The following is a 21,474-nucleotide window of genomic DNA, read 5'->3' as shown; positions in this document are numbered from 1 at the left end:
AGCTGGCTCCATAGCAACAGGCAAGAATACCAGGCAGTGAGTAGCCCATTCACTGGATGGTACCATGAGGAACTTTTTCCTTTAAACATTAAAAACTACAGATTGCCAAAATAGCAGTCCCAGCTGTACTGTTAAGGGGTAATACAGCCAAAGCCAGTCAGTCAATTTGGATACAGGTGTCAAAGTTCACATGCTTATTTGTAGAATTAACCTCTTGGGGCCAAGTACAACACAGGCTGAGAAAGAAAAACAAACAGCCGAGTTTATATTTTGACAGAGATGCTGTACAGGGGGCACAGGAACAGGTAGGGGAGAAGAGGAAGAATAAAGGCTTGTGTAAAACCACTACTCCTAAGCCATGTCTGAAATGATGGCATTACAGAGCATTAAACTAACCAGAGACAAACACACACAAAAAATGTTTCATGTTTTCCAGGAGTCTGGATCCCCCCCACCAAGTAAATGTTAAAAAATATTTACCTCAGCCTCTGCTGTAAGCTGCATTTTCTTTGTTATCCCATGGTCAACATCAACCCAACCTAAAGGAGGAAAAGCAAATATTTAACAGTTATGTTTTCAATAGATATGACATGGTCAACACACATGCCCAGAACCATGAAGAGAAAAGGAGGAACAGCATACCCAGCTCATAGAAACTGGATTTACCATTAACTTTCTCTCTGATAAGCCAAGGACCCCGTTAAGCTCAGGACTGACTGAGCTGTAGGAAGTTTAGAAGCCAAAAAGGAGCATTTTGGTGTTTTATGTGGATTCTGATTTTATTAAACACAGCTGCTGAAACCCAAGCACCCAGTAACTTCGCAAGTGTCAAGTCTTCTCCCTCCATCTCAAACAAATACCATACATATTTTTAAGGTTTCACCAGGAGACACATTTTTGATTCAAGCAAGAGAACAAATGCACATATACTTGTCAGAGTTAACCTCAGGAGTTTAAATTAGTCAGGTGACAAACCAGCTGCATCTTCATATTAGAAGTTGCTAGATTTGGGAAACTTACTTTTGCCCATTGCTAACCATAACCTAGAGTCAACTTCAGTATGTCATTTATTTGTATTATCATTAGGGCTACGAATCAGTGACTTCCAGAGACCTTTGTGACTTGAGCTCATGGCATCTGGGAGCTGCAGGGTCTCCCCACAGCCCATGATGGCTGGGAACTGTAGGGACCCCCCCCTCAAGCTCTGAGATATCACCGGGGTGCCCTGGGAGCTTCCAGGCACCACGAGTGGCACAGATGCCCCAAGCTGGGAGCCATGGGCAGTGGGGGGACCCCACAGGTCTGCACTGGGGGCCCCAGGGTGGTGTAGGGATCCCAGAGCTCCCCATTTTGTCATGCATATTTTTAATAAAAGTCATGGAGAGGTCACAGCCAATAAAGGAAAAAAAAAAAAAATCACAGAAGCCCATGACCTGTCTGACTTTTACTAAAAATGTGAGACACATAATCTTAGCCTTAATTATCACAGCATCTAGGAGCCCCAATTGTGGACCAGGACCCCACTGTTGTAGCTGCTATGCACACACGGAACAAAAAGAAGGCCCCTGTGGCAAAGAGCTAATGATCTAAGTAACAAGTCACACTGACTGCAAGAAGCAATGGACTGAGCTTGTGCCACAACAAAACGACCAGATCCCAGCAGATCTTGGTAACAAGAAAGTGCAAAAGACAAACCAACAGATTCCCTGCAGAAGGGCAGTTTGGAAATACAATTTGGTAAGAAAAATAACACCAAGATGCCTATACATATTTACGACGAGCTGAGGCAAAGATACAGCACTCAAAAAGAGCCATACACCATTTAATGTTTACCACTATGCTTAAAGGACAGAGTTCAAATGTTATCCATATTTATAGACACCCTTCGGATGTTTGAATCTGAAGCGTATTATCTTACTAGAAATCTTCCCCTCTATTATGTATGCATGCAGGTATATTACTATAAGGTTGCACACAAAGAACAACCATCATGTTGATTTAGACCCTTGTTCTCCTATGAGAACTGAAGCAGTTCATTGCAAACGGAAATGTAAATATTTAGAGTATTATATTATAATATGTTGGAGCAAAACAGATGGGAGGTGTTGTTCTGGCATTTACATAATGGAATAACCAAGGCCTTGCTATGCAAGAGTTGTGTTTCCTGTTAGGCACAGTGCCCGTTTCTGGTTATCACTCACTAAGGAACACAATATCCCAACAGTTGGATTGAGAGTAAGGACGCTAAATGGTAAAGGATGGGAACAACTGATAACATACTGGCTTTTGGAACATTTTTTGTTTGCAACTACATAAGTCTTGCCAAGGTCCCTAAAGTTGGCCAACCCTGAAACAGTGATAAACAACCTTTAGAAGGCCACATGTGTCTGTGTGGACCTTTTCTGTAGTTTTCTCATCCTAATCTTGCAACTAATTCAGAATGCCTAGGTAGATATGAATAGTAGTGCACTAGCAGCACACAACCCTCCAAACAATGAGGCCTTTACATATTGCTACCTTTTTAAGTAAAGAGCACTTCGCAAGTTTCTTTTTAAACAAAGGATTCTTAGCAAACAGGTTTAAAGACTTCAGCAGAAACAAATCTTGAACCACCTCCCCCCCAAAAAATCCACAAACAAGTATCTAGAGAAATAAACATTGGCCTAATAGCGTATCTTGCTAAGGGGAGGCCTATTATAACCACCCCATTAAAAAAAAAAAATCATCTCTTCGGTGCCTGAATTTGTGACTTTCACATTCACTTTAATGCTTGTCATCCTGTATTTAAAGCCTTGCCACTTACATGAAGAACTTAACACCAGAAACTTGTTACACCCAATATAATAGGCATCTAGAAACAGCAGCATATGAAGAGAACTGAAGGAACAATAAGAGTTAGTGGCTCATCAATTATGCTTGGGAGAACTTTTTATAGTTGTAACAGGAGTGCAGAAGTATACTGTGTTGTAATACAACTTTCTCATTGTTGTTTGTAGTGTTGTTGTATTTTGTTGTATCCATGTTGGTCCCACGATATTAGAGGATAAGGTGGATGAGGTAATAGCTTTTAATGGACCAACTTCTGTTGGTGAGAGAGGCAAGCTCTTCTTCAGGTTTGGGAAAGATACTAAGAGCATCACAGCTAAATATAAGATGGAACAGATTGTTCAGTATAAGTAATTCCACATATTGTGAGACACCATTCAAGGTGTGGGCGGTTTCAGATTCTTGTAATAAGCCATAAAATCGAGCATATTTAGTAAAACCATCATTTTAAATATCTAGCTAAGTTATGGATTTACGCTCCCAACTCGTCTTTTGAAAGTGTTGTGCAGATTTCCTTTGAGGACAAGGACAGAGGTAAGATCGTTTTGTGAAAAATGTTTGTCCACAGGTGATTAAAAACACTATTGTTTTTCCCTGGGAGCTCTTTCAAGAGTGTAGTGACTATCTGATTTCCACCCACATAGTATTACTAGGGTATTTAGTGCCCTGGATGAGGTATACCACACTTTGTGATTGATACGTGTAGGACCAGTGGATCTTGAAAGCTGTGTTGTGGGGGGTATTGATCATCGTAGCAGTGGAGATATGTCTGCAGGTTTTGCATCAGTTGTTATGGCAAAGTCTTTTTCCATTTACAGTTGTTTATAAGACATGACAGCTACCCTTTGACTAAAAGGTTTTATTTTCAAACAGATGTACATAATAGCATTGCAGTAAAGCATAACTTGTTACCAGATTCACAGAATAAAAATCTCTGTTGTATGGTCAAAAGAAAGTTTTATCTTTTTATGATCTTTACAAAAATGGGAAACTGCTAGAATACCTAACTAAGTCCACACCCTATCAAACTATTTGAATGGAATAGTGTAGAATACATAACCGTATGCAGAACACTGTATTTGTTCAACTTATGAAAAAAGCAAATGCTTTAATGATGGGTAGTAGTTTTGACATTCATATTAAATAAGAGGTGATTAAGAAAAATTAATCTAAAACAAGTTCCTCATTTGAGGGGACTGCAACTCTAGCACTATAATAAAGTTAAAGAAAGGTTTTTAGTTCTTCATTTTGAATTTCAAGTGAGGTGAATTTGGTTATCTTGAAAATGAGAGTTGATAGTACTGGCTAGAGCCTCATATCAACAGCAGTCACCATGCAAGCACTCCCAACAAGTCTGTTTATAACATGGCTGATATCTGAATCCTTGGCCTAGTGAACAATCAACAGATGGCACCTGTTTATTTAGTGGCCTTGTGATGTGAACCAAGACACCCAGTAGAGATGACTGACTAACACCACAGAATGCATTTGCACCACTGTCAAGCTCAAGAACATGGGTGCCAACCTCAGGATGCTTTATTACAAACCAGGACAAAAACCCCCAATTGGTTGTGTGTTCTATGATTAGATTTCACCAACAAAGTAGCAAGTGTGAACTCCTCAAGCACTCTAACAGCCTTGAGATGGAGTCACAGACAGTCCCCTTAGGCACTCCAGTCTATCTTGCCACACCGCCATGCCTGCCTTTCTGGTAGATGGTCCCTTACACCAAAAATTGGAACTATATTCAGGTTACTCCTAGTCCCAAAGGACCAGTTACTTACCCCAGGTCAAATGTACTTTAGATCTCTCACTAAAGACAACACTTGTAGCAAATCCTAGATTAAACTAAAAGTTTATTAGCTAGGAAAAATAAAAATGTTATTTACAAGGTTAAAGCAGGTAAACACACAAATGAGTTACAGTCTTTGGCTTCAAAAAAATAACAGAAGCTGCTGTAATGTACAACCTCCATAGGTCCTTTAAGGCTAAGCAGCTTGGGGATCCCTTGCTTATTTTTATAAATACTGCCCTCTCCAAATTCAAAGCACCATAGTGATACAGATCCTCCGGCTCTGAGATTTTATTCCCTTCTCTCAGAGTTCAAGCTGTGATGGGATGAGGGTTTGTGCACATCCCCTCTCCATATGCGTGAGGGGGAGCTAAGTCCCCTATCCAATGATATTCCACAATGGTTTGTCTGGTGTCTATAGGCCTTCCTTTGCTGGGCAGAATACATCTCTTGCGGTCAGGGCCGGCTCCAGCTTTTTTGCCGCCCTAAGCAGCGACGCAAAAAATAAATAAAATAACGCCGCGATTGGCAGCACCTCTACTGTGCTGCTTCATTCTTCAGCGGCAATTTGGTGGCCGGTCCTTCCCTCCGAGAGGGAGTGAGGGACCCATCGCCGAATTGCCACCGAAGACCCGAACGTGCCACCCCTTTCTACTGGCCGCCCCAAGCAACAGCTTCCCTTGCTGGTGCCTGGAGCCAGCTCTGCTTGTGGTGAACTGGTATTTCACACTCGATAATGCTTCTCTCCTGACTCTGAGGGTTTCCAGTTTCAAAGCAAACATTTAAATATTACCTTATAACGTGGTTTAGACATTGTAAGTGAGATTAATGGATGTAGCAACTCACAAACATTTCATAAAGTCCAAACACTAAACCCATCTCTATAAATCTAATATAAATACTAATATGCAGGTGAGACAGACAGGTGTCCAACTATGCATTTGTCAGTGTTCAGTGAGGTCTAAGGGCCTTGGCATGAGCTGGCACCTGGTTGGCCAGTGCCACAATCACTACTTGATTTTACTGCAAATATGTCACGATCGACTTGCTCAATGTTACCAAAAATAGAGATTTTCTGATTGCTAGGCAACTTCCCCACTTCTACAACATAAGACTTAGCCCAGCATTTAAGATGATTGCATTATTAAATGCAGGCAATTCTGATTTCAGAGATAATTTGACTAAGATTCAGAGGAGAGAAGAGTAAATAGATGTTTGTAGCCAAAAAGCCAATTCTCTCCCTTATCTCTCGCAACCTACTAAACATTAGTCTGAAATTGACCAAGAGCACACAAGGAAAAAAATTGAGAAGTTTACTATTAAGTCACAGCTTTGAATTTAGCATAGATTTTACTGTTAGATCATTTAATTAGAAATTACAAATATTACAACTAGTCAAAAAAAAGATTTTTTTCTGTGAAAAAAAGTTTATCCTTTTTGGTGAATGATTTTGAAAGTTGTTCAACCAGCTCTATTAACTAAGGGGGAAATTATACTAAAGTAACACTAAAGGAGAACTGCTAAGAATAATGAGTGGGAGGGAAAGGAGGGGAAGTGAGTTTGATATAATGGTGGTTAACAAGGTGACCATCAGCATACAAAATGTGGATTAACACTGGAGAGAGATCAGCAAATCCAAGAATCATCAAGAAAGAGGGACCCACAGACTCTGGGCTGAAAACAGAGAAACCCAGAAACTGTCTTAACAGAATTTAAATATCCAAAACAGTCATTTTCACTGTTATCTCATGTTGTCTCATGTTAGAGTATGTACATTGACTACACAAATGTAAATGTACTAAAAAGTTAAAATAAAGTAGAATAGCTAAATTGTGATTTGCCCTGGAAATCCAATCTCTTAAAACAAACAAATAAAAACTACACCAAGAACTCAGCCTCCTGATTAACACTGCTCAAAAAAATTATAAAAGTGAGTCAACGTACAAATACGTGTGTACAGAAAAAGGGGACAATTCATTTATTTTCTGTTACATAAATTGTTGCTTACTCACAAGGAACATTTGACTGGAGGAAGTACCCTCACATGATGATCAGTCTGAAGTGAGGAAAGGATGTTTGAGCAGGGGTCATAAAATTGATTTAACATGGGCCTCTCTTTGGAACTGAAATGTATGATCTACACACAAGGGAAGTCATACTTAAAAGACTTGCAGGTTGCAACATCTTCTCATTGCAAAACTGTAAATTATGTTAGCATAGCAGAAATTAAGAACGCCTAGATACTGACTTTTAAAATAGGGTAGGGTGCTAATTAAAGGGAAAAAACCTAATCAATGAGACTAGCAAACAAACTTGCAGGATCTTCTTTGAGAGACAAAATAAATATGATAGTTCCATAAAAAGGTTTAAAGTGGGCTTATATTTTGTAAAGCACCTTTAAAGATGGTATTTAAGAGTGCCATTTCTGTGTAAACAACTCTCCATCTCAAAATTAAACTTGGCTCTTTTCTTCTTGTTCAACACCTGAGCTGGTGAAAAAAATTTGGATTTCACAAAATTAGGGACTTTTTTTTTTTAAAATGTAACCTGTTTCTGTAATGGGAATCTACCAAAAGCATTTGTCGTATGCAACCTTTCCAGACTTCTGAAAGGGGTACAAAGTCTGATTTGTCTTGCGTACCCCCAAGTTTCACCTCACTTAAAAACTATTTGCTTACAAAATCAGACATAAAAATACCAAAGTGTCACAGCACACTATTATTGAAAAATTGCTTACTTTCTCATATTTACCATAAAATTATAAAATAAATCAATTGGAATATTAACACTGTACTTACATTTCAGCATATAGTATATAGAGCAGTATAAACAAGTCATTGCCTGTATGAAATTTTAGTTTGTACTGACTTCACTAGTGCTTTTTATGTAGCCTGTTGTAAAACTAGGCAAATATCTAGATGAGTTGATGTACTCCCTAGAAGACCTCTGCATATCCCCAGGGGTATATGTACCCCAGGTTGAGAACCACTGCTCTAGCTAGCCCAAATGTGTTGGCTCTGCAACATTAACAAGGCTTCTCAAAAAGCAGTAAATATTTTTTAACCACTCAAGTCAGCAATTATGAATGAGTTCATAAAAGGAACAGATCAGCTGAGTAAAGAGTGGCCTTTTTATATAGTTCTATTACAGACTAGAACCACACTAAAATCCTCCGGAGTTGCCTGAAGTTACATACTATAATGTTAAGACTGGAACATTTTTAATCATGATGCAGAGACCAGAAGCCACTGCATGTGGTTGTCATTAAGTAGTAAGAATTCAGCAAGATGTTACTATTGGCCAAATAATTGCTCAATATATGAATGACAGGACAAGATGTCCCCAGCTGCAGAAAAACAGAGAAAGAAGCATGTCAGAGACAAGCCTCTGAGGGTTTAGATGACCTAATATGGGAGAAACCCTCACACTATACAAGGAAATCAATTAAAAGAACCGCCCACAGGTAAAATGGATTTCTCCAACAAAGTGTCTGCAGTCAGGTTGCCACTCCTGGAATGCCACTTCTCTGAATAGGGCCTTCCTTTCAGAAGTCATACAATAGACTTACAAAACTTCAGTCTCCTGTATTGCAAACCCCCAGGCATATGTCAAGCAGCCTCCAACCACTTCGTAATGTGAAGATGTGTGGAAACCATCTTTACACACAAAGGACGGTGAGATAGCCATCTAAGTGCAAAATTCAAGCAGGTGTTTTATAGGTACATGATGCAATGCACATGGCTAGAAACATTTAGTGTTTTAACTGGAAAAAATAATTCAAGAATAGCCCATGGGCTTTGGCATATACTTTGCACTTGTAAGACACCTTTCAGATCCTGGGTGAAAGCACTTAACAAAATATTACACCTCACTACTGAGGCAGACAGACAAATTATCCTTATTTTACAAAGGGGGAAAACAGCTAGAGGTTAAATGATTTGTCTAAGGTCACACACCAAGTCAGTAGCAGAAGTCAGATGAGATCTTAGTCCCAATTCTCAGTCTTTTAGACCAACCACTAAATAGAACACTACCTGCCTGAAGTAAAACTAACCTATAATTACTCCAGTGCAAAGCTACCATACTATTCAAATTTAACAAGTTCTCCATTTACAATACACAACATACGTTAATAACTACTAATACTGTTTACTGAATTAAGCTAATTTTTACAGGGAGCCAATGCAGGCATGTTATGACTTCACAGTAACTAAATAACTCAGCTGATCTACTTAAAAGTACATGCAGGCCACAGAGGGCACAGTTCATTGAGCTGTTGTCCAAAAAGGAATTAGATTAAAACTTCAGACACAGCAGACAACATTCATGTGATCATTTCACTGGCAAGCTAAAAAGTGCCAGCATTATCTAGATTAAGGAGAAGCTTACCACTGTAGGTGTCTTTCTATCTTCTTCAGGCTTCCTTCACTAAATATAATTGATTTTGCCATAACAAGAGAAGCAGAGAAAGACAGATCCTAGAATAACTAGTGTTCTTAGTTTGGATCCTACCTGATCCCTGTGAGAAAGAGTAACTCTGCATTTGATTTCCACAGAGAATACAACATTGCTTCAGCAAGACCAACCAAACTCCCGGAATATGGATCAACCAAAAAAAAACAGGATTCCAAGCAGGGTAGACTGATTTAAATTAGATTAATTATTTAAGTCAGCAAGCCTTATTTAAAATATCAATTGTAATTTTCATTTATAAAGGCATTCATCACAAATGCAGTCTAGCTAGAGCAGAAATAAAGAGATTAGTAAAGCCACCCAAGAGTTAAGAATCAACTCCAGGCCACTTGTAGTTTTCCACTCTTCCTTTCTCCTAGATAATCTGGTGGTTGTTGTTGGTTTGTTTTAAATAAAATTTAAAACTCTTCCTTCTAACTTCACTTTTTGTTCCACCCCTTTTCTGTCTGAGAAAGTGAAACTGAAATATTGCCTATTCTGAAGCCTATAAGATCAATGATTTTCTCTGGTAATAAATTCCAAAGTCCCATCTCCTCTTGCAGAGAAAGCCCAACTACCACTCAAAGATTTCACCACAAGGATGACAGCTCCAAAGCACCTGAGGAACATGTATACTTGCAAGATATAGTTGTCAAGGAAAAAGGCACTCGCTGACATGCCGAAAAACAGCTGCAGAGGGAATTAAAAATGAGAACATTAGCTTTTAACTTAATTTTATAAGAAGCCACAATAATGTGATTAGCAGTACTAGTTCTTTGTGGCCGGTGTTGCCAAAACAGGCTGGCTACTTCATTCTGGCTAAAATAACACTCATGCCTTGATAAAGCAAGTTGCAGTAATCCAGCCTAGAAACCATGACGGAGTGGATGACTGTGGCCAAATCATCCAATAGCATGAGGTATAGTCTTCTAACTAGACTCTGGTGGAAGGCTGCATCTTTCACAGCAATAGCTATTTGAACACTCCAGCAGCAGCAAGGAGTTGAAGAGGACCTCAAAGCTGCAGACTACTGATGATGATTATCTGAGGACAGATTCCTTCCAACAGAGTGGGACAGCCACCCTATTAGTGGTTCCATTGGTGCTTTCATTGTTTGGTCTTCCAATAATGAATCCTATTCCTTGCTATTTGTGCTTCACTTTTCCATTTTGCCCTTTGAAAACTTCTGAATTCCATAGGTTCGCTCCAACCCTCAAAACTCAGACAATAAACTGCTTTAGCTAACTCAGATATTGGGCTATTCCTACCATCCTGCAGAGGTAGGAAGAAATCTTCAAACTCCACCATCAACCAGCCTCTCCTACAGGATAGAATTAGGGGAAGGTGACGGGAGTTCACACTGACTTCTGGGTAATTAATCTTATTTTGCCAGCTTGTGAATTCTTTTCCCTACTCCCCCACACATCAAGTGAGCTCCAGTGAAGTGCCTCCACTTGCACCAAAAATGAAGTGCAAACTCTCCAGAAGCCCCTTCATCAAGCCAATGAGAAAGTGTGAAAGGTATGGGAGACGTTCATGATATTTTATGAACATGATGTGTCCAGATATTTGTTATTGCATCATTTGCTATAGGACTAGCAGGATTAATTCCACCAGGAGTTACTTGACACCGTGTCCACAGGAAAGGTGACCGCAGCACAGCCAGGAGTTCCTTAGCAGACACCCAAGACTATTAGCCTCTGGTAGGCTGCACAAACCAGTCTGACCAGGTTAAGAGATACAGGGAAACAAAGAACATTTGGGACTGATAAAAGGTCTGCCCCCTAAAGATGGCATGAAAGTAGACTGAACCGCAGTCCCCAAAAGTTCAGGTGTCTGGCTAAGCCTCCCTAATCTTTACGTAAGACAAACATGCATGTAGATTGCTTAATAACATGCATGTGTTAAAACCCTTTGCTCTTGTTCTGCTTTGTTCCTGGTATGAAATTGAAAAACATGTTGTTTTGAAAGGATTGTTTTGTGTCACCATATCCACATATGGGTCACAGCTCCTGAAAGGAAGGCTCTAGCCCAGTCAGCCCTGCTGAAGAATCACAGTCTGAAAGTGGGAGAATTGTGGGATTCCTCCTTCAAAGAGGTGAAGGTACGAGGCCTGTCACCGAGAGGAGATGTCCCCAGCCAGGCTACAGTGGGTTGCAGGTACAGATAGCCCTGAACCATTACTGAAATAACTCACCATTGCTTGAGTTTTGGAATGGCTTCTCTGCCTCAGATCTCTTCTGCATTTCATTCTTCTCAGGGGTCCCGTGTCCCGTAGAACTCGGCTGGCGGTGTCTTATGGAAGTATAATCTTCACCTACCATTGTAGTCTACCATAGAAGAGGGGAAAGAATTAGTTAAAAGGCCTCAGACATGATGCATTTATTCAGCTATTACATATGCTAGATTTTTCCTGCCTTTGACTGCTCACTGGAGGTGGGGAGAAAAAAAAAAAAAAAGAAAAAGCAGATAAATGGACTGGCAGTCTAACAAAGCTAACCCCCTCTCCCATCCCAACTATCTACATAGTAAAACCTGTACTAAGAACCATACCTTCTCCTCCCTTCTTTCCACACTAGACAGTAAGTAGGACAGTAAAAGTTAATTCCCCCACATTCCCAAACCACCTCCAATACACAAACCCTTCATTTTAAGCAACTAGGAATCCTCAGGGCTCCCAACACAGTGTTGGGATAGTCACTTCACAAGTGAAGCCTTTAAAATGCTTCATTTTTCACATGATTTTTGCTGGTAATTTATATAGCAAAACCTGTCTCTCAACACTGGTTTGGGGGTTTTGAGATTCTTCTCCTCCCCTCCCTGCTTTTTCAAATTTCACTTTGGCATCACGGAAGAGATTAGTAGCCTGAGAATACCAGACAATCCCCTTCCTGTAAGAAAAGCCCAAGTCCTCAGTAAACCTTGTGCCTTATTTAGGCAAATGAATGATTGTGCTGCAAACCACAGTGAAACAGGAAGAGAGAACCGTGTTTGTTTAAACCACGCCAAACCCAACAGCAGGGGGCCATTGCTGAAGGCTGAATTATTACTAACACAGATTCCTGCACCACCACCTCCAGATTCAAAACGTAGACCTGTTTTTTAAAGGGAGGGAGGGGTGTTATTTCCCACAGTCACCAAGAGAAAAAGGCATCTTGCCCTACTCTTGACTAACAAAATGGAAATCTATGAAGCTCCCTAACATTGCCCCTGCCCCAGACTGGGCTTCCAAAATACCAACTACATACACTTTTCTTTCATAAGATAAATGTAAGGAGCTAGTCTAAGTGCTTCTCATCCAGAAGCATCCGAAATGTCTCTGTAGTCCATGAGAGTATACTCTGTGTGCATATTTATAAACACACATACTACACCCACTATTGACAGGCAATATCCATTTAAGAGAATGTACCAACACTACAACCAAGGTTGACACTCCTGCAAGAAACAGGATCTCTCTCAATCACATGTGGTCAGGCCTTCAGCTTCACTTCTCATTAAAGATACAGCAGCACCAGTTACTGTTCTTGATTCTGTAAACTTTATATCTAGCAGCAGTTTCCATTCCTCCCCACACCACATTGGGCACTGCTTCTGTATAGACAAAGGGAAGAATGCCACCTACTGAACTACCAGCATCACTTCCTGAAGCACCTACATGTTCCTTGGAAGCCCCATAGCAATTACTACTAACCAGGCCTAGTCCTGTTTATCTTATGAGATGACACCGCAGACTGCAAGCTATAAAATAATCAAGGACAATAAAAAATTTGAGAAAACCTTCCCAGTTAACCACACACAATAGCAGGTAGTTTGTGTGAACAATCATTGATATGACAGGTATTACTGCTTTAATACAGATTTACATAACCCAGGAAATGACCTTAGAGGAAGAATTACTATATTTTCTCACCAAGTACCAGATGTAATGCACTGGATCAGACAACTGGTTGAAAAGGACATAGTCCACAGGGGCAGGCTTTGTACACCACTGTTGCTGCTATCACCCCACAGCAAAACCAGTTTGTGTTTACTTCACATATTCCCCAATGTACTGAAGGCATTTCCCCCCTGAAAAATCAAAGTTCTAGGGGGGACTCAGAGGTCCGGTGTCACATGGAATATCCGAGGTGCACCCAAAGCTCGATACCTTTCTCAGTAGCACTTTCAACCCCACAGAGGCGGTAAGAACTGCACATTCTTCTCTGGTAAACCCACCCCCAGATCCCTTTTCAAAGGGCCTTTGGGATAGTGAGGGGAAGGGGAATAGAAGTTAAATAGGAAGGTGTGGGTCACCAAAAGTAAATTTAAGAATATAACTAGAGTAAAATAGTCAGTATTGTAGGTACAGTATGTTTAACTGACATACACTAGACTTGTTTTAAAGACAAATATAGCTCTTGCCTAAAATAGATTTGATGATATGAATGACATTTATCATGCAAAATTAAATAAAAGATTTTTGCACAGGGAGAATGGGATAATACTTGTGGGGAGTCTGTCTTAATCAATGTGTCAGTATAACAAAAAAAGAAAACATTCTCTTCTCTAATCTGCTTTAGAGCCCAGCCAATCACAAGACAAGGCTAAGATAAATCAGAGGTTTTCAGATGCACTGCAGCAGACAGGGCTAACTGTTTTCTGAGTTTCACCTTGACACACATGAAAGTCTAAAAGAATACAAAGAACAACCTATAATACGGACACAAGAATCACCTCACCTTTTCTGGTAGGGAGGATTTAATGTTACACCTACCTCACTTAATGGCAAGTGACTTTCTGCACCCACAACTATTAATCCAGACCTTGACATTAAAAACCAACATAACTAAGGAGCAGCAGCAGGCGGCTAAACCCCCTCACACTTGTATTTTTTTTGTTATTTTCCCTCCCCTTCTTTGCCATAACCAGTGGAAGCCTATTCCAATGTTTATCCTTATAATTGGAAAGTTTTCCTAACATCTAAGCTACCTCTCCATTGATGCAGATTAAGCCCATTACTTCTCACTTTACCTTCGGCAGACACAGAGAACTGATCACTGTCCTCTTTAAAGCAGCCTTTAATATTAAAATAACTGTTACCAGGGTCCCAAGTCTAAACATCTCCAGTCTTTTAACCTTTCCACATAGATCAGGGCAGCTGAATCTTCTGTCATCTGTGCCAGTCTCCTCTAGACAGCCAGGTGGCCTCCCCGCCAAATCCTAGCCAGACCTGGGGCTCCGAGGATCGTCCCCCTCCAGCCTGGCGGTCCCCATAGCAAGGCTGCCACACCAGCGAGGGACCGCGACCCCCAGCAGCAGCAGCCAACAATTAAAGCCTCTGAACTAAGACGCTCGCGGCGCCGTGGCAGAGATGAACGCGCAGCGCGGGGCGGTCCGCACGCAGCCCCTGCAGGGCAGCCCCCGAGCCCGGCCCGTCCGGCGGAGAGCCCCCGGCGAGGTCAGCGCGCGCAGCAGTCCGGCAGCGGGAGAACCAGCGCGCAGACCCCACGAGCGCCCGGCCCAGGTGGCGGGGTACGTCACCTTGTCCTCAGGGAGTGTGTCCGCGCGACTCCCCTACGCCTCAGCGCCACTGCCGGTTGGGTGAATGAGAGCGAGAAAGGGACGCTCCAGCCTTCCCCCTCCTCCGCTACGTCACCGCGCAAAGGAAAGGAGTGGCGAGCGTCGCCTCTCATTGGCTGCCTGTCCTAGAATCAGGCCCCACCCCCTTGATACCGGCTAGCGCCGGCGGCGCAGAGAGGAGGAGCGGGGGCAAAGGAGCAGCGTGCGTGTTGGGGGCGGGGCAGAGGGGAGGAGCTGGAGCGCAGGGGGCGGGAGGAAGGTGGGCAGGGAGCACGTGAGCGGCACGTGTGCGCGCGGTCTGACTGCCCCCCCCCCAGCTCCAGCCCTTGTGCCCGCAGTTCTGCCCTCTGTCGGCCCCCCCAGCCTGGGCCCCTCCGACGCCAGCGTGGCCTGCGGCGGCTCTTAGCGGGGGCGGTGGGAACCTCCCGCCAGAGGGCAGCAGGAGGAGCTGCTCGCCCCTCTGTGGCGGGACCCGGGGTCTCTCCGTGCGGCATTGGAAGGTGCTCAGATGCTGCGGTGGGCAGCGGCAGAACCTCTAGACCATACTGGAGCCTAGCCTTGGTGAAGCTGCATTTTCAGGAGGCGGGGACTGCAGAAAATAAGAATGGCCATACTGAGTCAGACCCGGGGGTCCATCAAGCCCAGTGTCTTGTCCTCTGACAGTGGCCAATGCCAGATGCCTTAAAAGGAATGAACAGACAGATAATCATCAAGTGCTCTGTGCCCTGTCACCCATTCCCAGCTTATGGCAAACAGAGGCTAGGCACACCATTCCTGTCCATCCTGGCTTATAGCCATTGATGGACCTATCTTCCATGAATCTAGCTAGCTCCCTTTTGAACCCCATTATAGTACTGGCCTTCACAACACCCTCCGGCAAGGAGTTCCAGAGGTTGACAGTGCGTTGTGTGAAAAAATACTTTCTTGTGTTTGTTTTAAACCTGCTACCTATTAATTTCAATTGGTGGTCCCTTGTTCTTGTATTATGAGGAGTAAATAACGCTTCCTTATTTACTTTCTCTATACCACTCTTGATTTTATAGACCTCAATCATATCCCTCCTTAGTCGCCTCTTTTCCAAGCTGAAAAGTCCCAGTCCTATTAATCTCTCCTCATATGGAAGCCATTCTATACTCCTAATCATTTTTGTTGCCCTTTTCTGAACCTTTTCCAATTCCAATACACCTTTTTTGAGAGATGGGTGACCACATCTCCATGCAGTATTCAAGGTGTGGGCGTACCATGGATTTATATAGAAGCAATATGATATTTTCTGCCATATTATTATTATATTTTTACACTTCATTTGCCAGAGTATATGCTCTTTTCTATTTTCCTCATTAGGATTTATCTTCCAGTTTTTAAAGGATGCCTTTTTGCCTCTGCTTCTTTTACTTTGTTGTTTAATCACAGTGCCTCTTGGTTCTCTGACTATGTTTTTTAAATTGGGCTATACATTTAAGTTGAGCCTCTATTATGGTGTCTGTAAAAAGTTTCCACACAGCTTGCAGGGATTTTACTTTTGGTACTGTACCTTTTAATTTCTGTTTCACTAACCTCATTTTTGTGTAGTTCTCCTGTTTGAAATTAAATGCTACAGTGTTGTGCCGCTGTGGAGTTTTCCCCGCCACAGGGATGTTAAATTTATATTATGGTCACTATTATCAAGCGGTCCAGCAATATTCACCTCTTGCACCTGATTCTGTGCTCCACTTAGGACTAAATCAAGAATTGCCTCTCGTGGGTTCCAGGACTAGCTGCTCCAAGAAGCAGTCATTTAAGGTGTCAAGAAACTATCTCAGCATCCCTTTCTAAGGTGATATGTACCCAGTCAATATGGGGATAGTTGAAATCTCCCATTATTATTATTGAGTTTTTTATTTTAATAGGCTCTGTAATCTCCCTGAGCATTTCAGAGTCACTAACACCATCCTGGTCAGGTGGTCTGTAATATAGCCCTACTGCTATATTCTTATTTTTCAAGCATGGAATTACTATCCATAGAGATTCTATAGTACAATTTAGTTCATTTAAGATTTTTACTTCATTTAAAGAAAGCATAGCATCAACGTATAGTGCCACTCCCCCACTAGCACAACCTGTTCTGTCCTTCCGATATATTTTGTACCCTGGTATTACTGTGTCCCATTGATTATCCTAATTCCACCAGGTTTCTGTGATGACTATTATATCAATATCCTCATTTAATACTAGACACTCTAGTTCACCCATCTTACTATTTAGACTTCTAGCATTGGTATATAAGCATTTTAAAAACTTGTCATTTTTTGGCTGTCCCCTATTGCATGATGTAATTGAATGGGACTCTTTTTCATTTGACTGTTTCTCATCAGATCCTCCCTGTATTTTATCATTTTCCATCCTCTCTTTATTAGGACATAGGGAATCTCCATTTATAGATCCTCCCCTAAGGGATGTCCGAACTACATGCTCCTCTGCACCTGTCGGCTTTCCCTCAGCCCTTATTTTAAAAACTGTTCTATGACATGGCACATTAAACACCAATATTTTGCCAAATACCCTCTCCCCACAACCCCCCCATAGCTGAACATAAAGATGATGGCCTGTACGTACTGAGAGGGTACAATACTGCTATAGGGTTATAGGTGATGTGTGCATTTTCAACCGTTCTGGATAGATTAGATGGCATCTCGCAAACTGAGTGCTCAAATGGCACTTACATCATAATCCCTCTCATCACACACACACACACACATACATACACACACACTTCGTAATCTGGTCCCAGGACAGCACCACTCCTTTTAGCACAGCTTAAAAAACCAAGGTTGGCAGGAGTCCCAGGCCCAGGGGAGCCTGCCTGCAGTTTACATTGTCCTTCTAAAGGAAAATGATTGCGTAGCAAGTACCTCACCCGATGCTTGGGTTTAATACAAAGGCTTTCCACAGCTATATCCATTTCAAGCAGATTTACAAAACCTCAGCTAGGCATTTCAAAAGGAGGCAGAGTTCCTGTCAACTTCTCAGACTTTCCACCCTTAGAGACAGCTTTTCATACCAACTACTTACTATGTTGTAGGTATTCTGATACCGTGTATTTCATCAAGAAAATATTTCTAATTAATTAGCAAAAATGTTAATAATTAACTGACCAGTAATGTAGATTAAATGAGAAATGGTCCTGGAGAAGTCCAATTCCAATCGTTGTCCAGAATTCTAATACTTGGTGGATTGAAATCTGTGATCTTGGTTCATATATGCATATCTGTTTAAAACAGACTGATGCAAACAATATGAAATAATCTGATTCACTGGAAAATTCCAGCCACAAATGATCTTTAGTAACCTTTGCTTGTCTGTGTGTCAGTGGTTATACTTTCACAGTGAAAAGGGGGAAGGGAAGGAATGTCCATACAAGGAGAACTAATCTCTCTCTTTCATCCATGAAGTGTTACTTATCTCCTTCCTATTTCAAGTATAATGGTTTCAAATTCACAGTCTAAGTTAACCAAGCAGTCATGTGTTCTTCACTTGTGATTTATCAATGCAGTCATGAGAAACACTTTTAAAAATCTGTACAACTCCACTGAGCTGGATTGTTCAAACTTTGCTTAAGTAGCCTCTGGGACTCTGAGTACAGCCCTGAGTGAAAATAACTTATACTGATTCAGGTTACAATATATAAAGGGTTACAATGTTAACCCACTACCCATCTTTGCCCCATCTACATTAGGGAAATTTTGTAATTTCCACCATTGTTAGCGCCCACTCAGTCTCACAGATGTTAGCAACCAGGTTTCTGTCGCAACAGATTTTAACACCTTCCCACTAGTTAGACATACTGAGGCTTCCACTGTTGCTAACACTGGTGGAGATTAACCAGTGGGAAAATTTCTCTATGGTCAACAAAGCGTCTACATGAAATTAGTAAATTGTCAGGAAAACCATGCTGGGGGATGATGTACCTTTAACGGGAAGATGGAGCTAACCCACTCACTCCCCACTTAGGAACTTTTCTTGTTATGCCCAGTGCAGGTGCAACCTATTAGGCGACCTAGGCGGTCGCCTAAGGCACTAAGATTTGGGGGGCGGCATTTTCTTCGGCAGCGACTGCAGCAGCCGGATCTTCAGCTGCCCCGGTCAACGCCGGCATTTAGGCAGAGGGCGCTGGGAAAGGGGGGTGCGGGGAGGGCCGCCTGCAGCAAGTAAGGGGGGGTGGCACGCAGGGGAACTCCCCGCCCCAGCTCACCCCTGCCCCGCCTCCTCCCCGAGCACACCGTGGCTGCTTCACTTCTCCCGCCTCCCAGGCTTGCGGCGCCTAAGCTGATTGGCGCCACAAACGTGGGAGGCGGGAGAAGTGAAGCAGTTCACCCCTGCTCCGCCTCCTCCCCAAGCATGCGGTCGCTGCTTCACTTCTCCCACCTCCCAGGCTTGCAGCACCGATCAGCTTAGGCGCCGCAAGCCTGGGAGGCAGGAGAAGTGAAGCAGCCACGGCGTGCTCGGGGAGGAGGCGGAGCAGGGGTGAGCTGGGGCGGGCAGCTGCCGCACGGCTCCCCAGGCCGGGGGGGGAGCTGCCATGGCGGGGGGAGAGCTGCCGCAAGGGGGGTTCCTCAGGGTGGAGAGGGGGTAGGGAGCTGCCACAGGGGGGTGTCTCAGGGTGGGGGGGACAGGGAGCCGCCGCAGGGCTCAGGGACGGGGGAGGGCGCAAGGTGGAAGTTTCGCCTAGGGCACGAAACATCTTTGTACCAGCCCTGGCTGTGCCCATAATTGGAGACAAAAGACAGACACAGTCATATCTTTATTAGAACATCTTGAAAATATTCTTAAAGGTCACAGAGGGAAACAGGAGAGACATACAAACATTTTGAAAAATCAAAAGGTAGGATTTTCCATTGTTCATGGTGTATATTTCTCCATGGAAATCTGGGATACAGGACTCTGCAGAATAGGACAACTGCATAAGAGTATTTTACTGCTGTCAAAAGTGGGGCAGTATGTCAATAGTCCAACCATTATATTAAATATATTGATCAGAGGGAATCAGACTTTTCCTCTCTTCCTTCTAGGATTTTGTTAATTAAGGTCTGTAAAGTGTTTTGAGATGATTGGTGGAAGCCACCTTAAAGGTATCTTGTTTTACCAAGCATAAAGTTTGTGCCTAAATTAGAGCATTTAATTTAACCTAAAAATAACACCTAATGCTCAGTTTTCAGAATGGACAAAAAAACTCACTGTCCACCTCTTTTCTCTTACCTTCCTTATTTCTAAATAGTTAAAAAATATACCAAACAAACCCGCAAACATCCAGAACATGGACACAAGAGTTTTTCCCTTTTGCTTTTATCCCTGTTTCTGAGTATAGCATGAAGGAGGTTTATTTTCATTTCCCTGCCTCATCACATGACAATCTCCATCTGAATCTGTGAAATAGAAAGCATTTCTAAGCAATCATACAAGCAGAAGGATTGGATCTTCTCAGACTCCTGAAATTTAAGCTAGTGAGTGATAGTTCCCTCTCCCCCACTGGTGGAAGAACTTTAAGGTTCCACAAGGACTCCTTGTTGTTGTTTTTTTTAAAAACCAAGTGCATCCAAGCAGCACTCTGTGCCCATGCTTCAGTACATTCCTAGCAGATGGCAATAGAAGCAAATGAATGTTCTCTAGTAGGGTTGCTTATCAGTCCTCCCTTCAATCCCTTTTAAATTTTTCCTTCATCAGTACATCAAATGAAGTAGAAAATTACAAAATTCCCCCTTACCTACCTTCCCCATCTTTTTAAAAGAGAAGTGGGTGTGACATTGCACTCCATATATTTTATGAAAATATGTTTATAAGTGTGAATATGATGTAACTGGAATATGCTTCCTGCAAAAGGTCTCTTGCCAGGTATCATTACAAAGCTTATAATCTACTGAGTGTGTTCATCCTATTTGTATGCATGTATCATTCTTGTATCTAAAACTAGAAATATGAAGTATTACTCTGAGATCCTATTGTAATTATGCAAAGTGTGGGCCATTAATGGTGGCTTAGGATCTTGATGGCTCCCATTAACTAGAACAATTGGTTGTAAATGACACTGTTTACTTGTAAGCCTTCCTGTGTTCCTGTGAGTCAGGCTGGAAGTAATGGAGGCTTGGGGGGTCTCACAGGGCATGTGACCATGTCACCTGGTCCTGGAATCCATCTTAAACCTGGTGCATTTCCATTTAGAAGGAGGAGTGGGAACCCAGAGAGACAAAAGATTCCTGCCTTGTGCTAAAGCTATAAATGGCGTGGAACAGAATAAAGGGGGCTACAGTCATAAGAAAACCCCTAGTTACCACCTGAGCTGGAATTAACAAGAACTGTACAAGGGAAAAGGATTGGGCCCAGAGTGGGAAGGAGTCTAGTTTGTGAAAGATGCTTATTGGAACATCTCTGAGGGTGAGATATTATCTATAATCAGTTTCTTAATGTATTAGGCTTAGACTTGCATGTTTTGTTTTATTTTGCTTGGTAACTTACTTTGTTCTGTCTGTTATTGAAACCACTTAAATCCTACTTTTATACTTATTAAAATCACTTTTGTTTATTAACAACCCCAGAGTAAGTGATTAATATCTAGGGGAGCAAACAGCTGTGCATATCTCTCTATCAGTGTTATAGAGGGCAGACAATTTATAAGTTTACCCTGTATAAGCTTTATACAGAGTAAAACAGATTTATTTGGGTTTGGATCCCATTGGGAAATGAGTGTCTGGATGCTGGAGATAAGTGACTTGCTGAGCAGTTTTTTGTGAAAGTCTGCAGCTTTGGGGGCGTGGACCAGACCAAGGTCTGTGTTGCAGCAGACTAGCGTGTCTGGATCAACAAGACAG

At 42.1% G+C, this 21,474-nt stretch overlaps 1 protein-coding gene across 5 annotated transcripts in view; it reads right to left on the bottom strand.

The window, feature by feature from the left end:
• Positions 1–17,894, bottom strand: part of SOAT1 (sterol O-acyltransferase 1) — a 47,117-nt gene extending 29,223 nt beyond the window's left edge. The window contains exons 1-3 of one of the 5 annotated variants that reach the window (XM_039485469.1): positions 17,767–17,894; positions 11,268–11,400; positions 481–539 (exon numbers count right to left, since the gene is read on the bottom strand). In XM_039485469.1, the coding sequence (XP_039341403.1) occupies positions 481–539; positions 11,268–11,394 (186 nt within the window). In that variant the 5' untranslated portion in view covers positions 11,395–11,400; positions 17,767–17,894. Of the gene's footprint in view, positions 1–480; positions 540–11,267; positions 11,401–14,083; positions 14,321–14,593; positions 14,780–17,766 lie in introns of those variants that run through there. The other 4 variants (XM_039485468.1, XM_039485470.1, XM_039485465.1 and 1 more) reach the window with 4 other exon arrangements.
• Positions 17,895–21,474: the final 3,580 nt, after the last annotated feature.

Source organism: Mauremys reevesii, linkage group 8 (assembly GCF_016161935.1).
Source record: "Mauremys reevesii isolate NIE-2019 linkage group 8, ASM1616193v1, whole genome shotgun sequence".
In the NCBI taxonomy this organism is placed as follows: Eukaryota; Metazoa; Chordata; order Testudines; family Geoemydidae; genus Mauremys; species Mauremys reevesii.
This window is presented reverse-complemented; position numbering and strand designations above follow the sequence as displayed.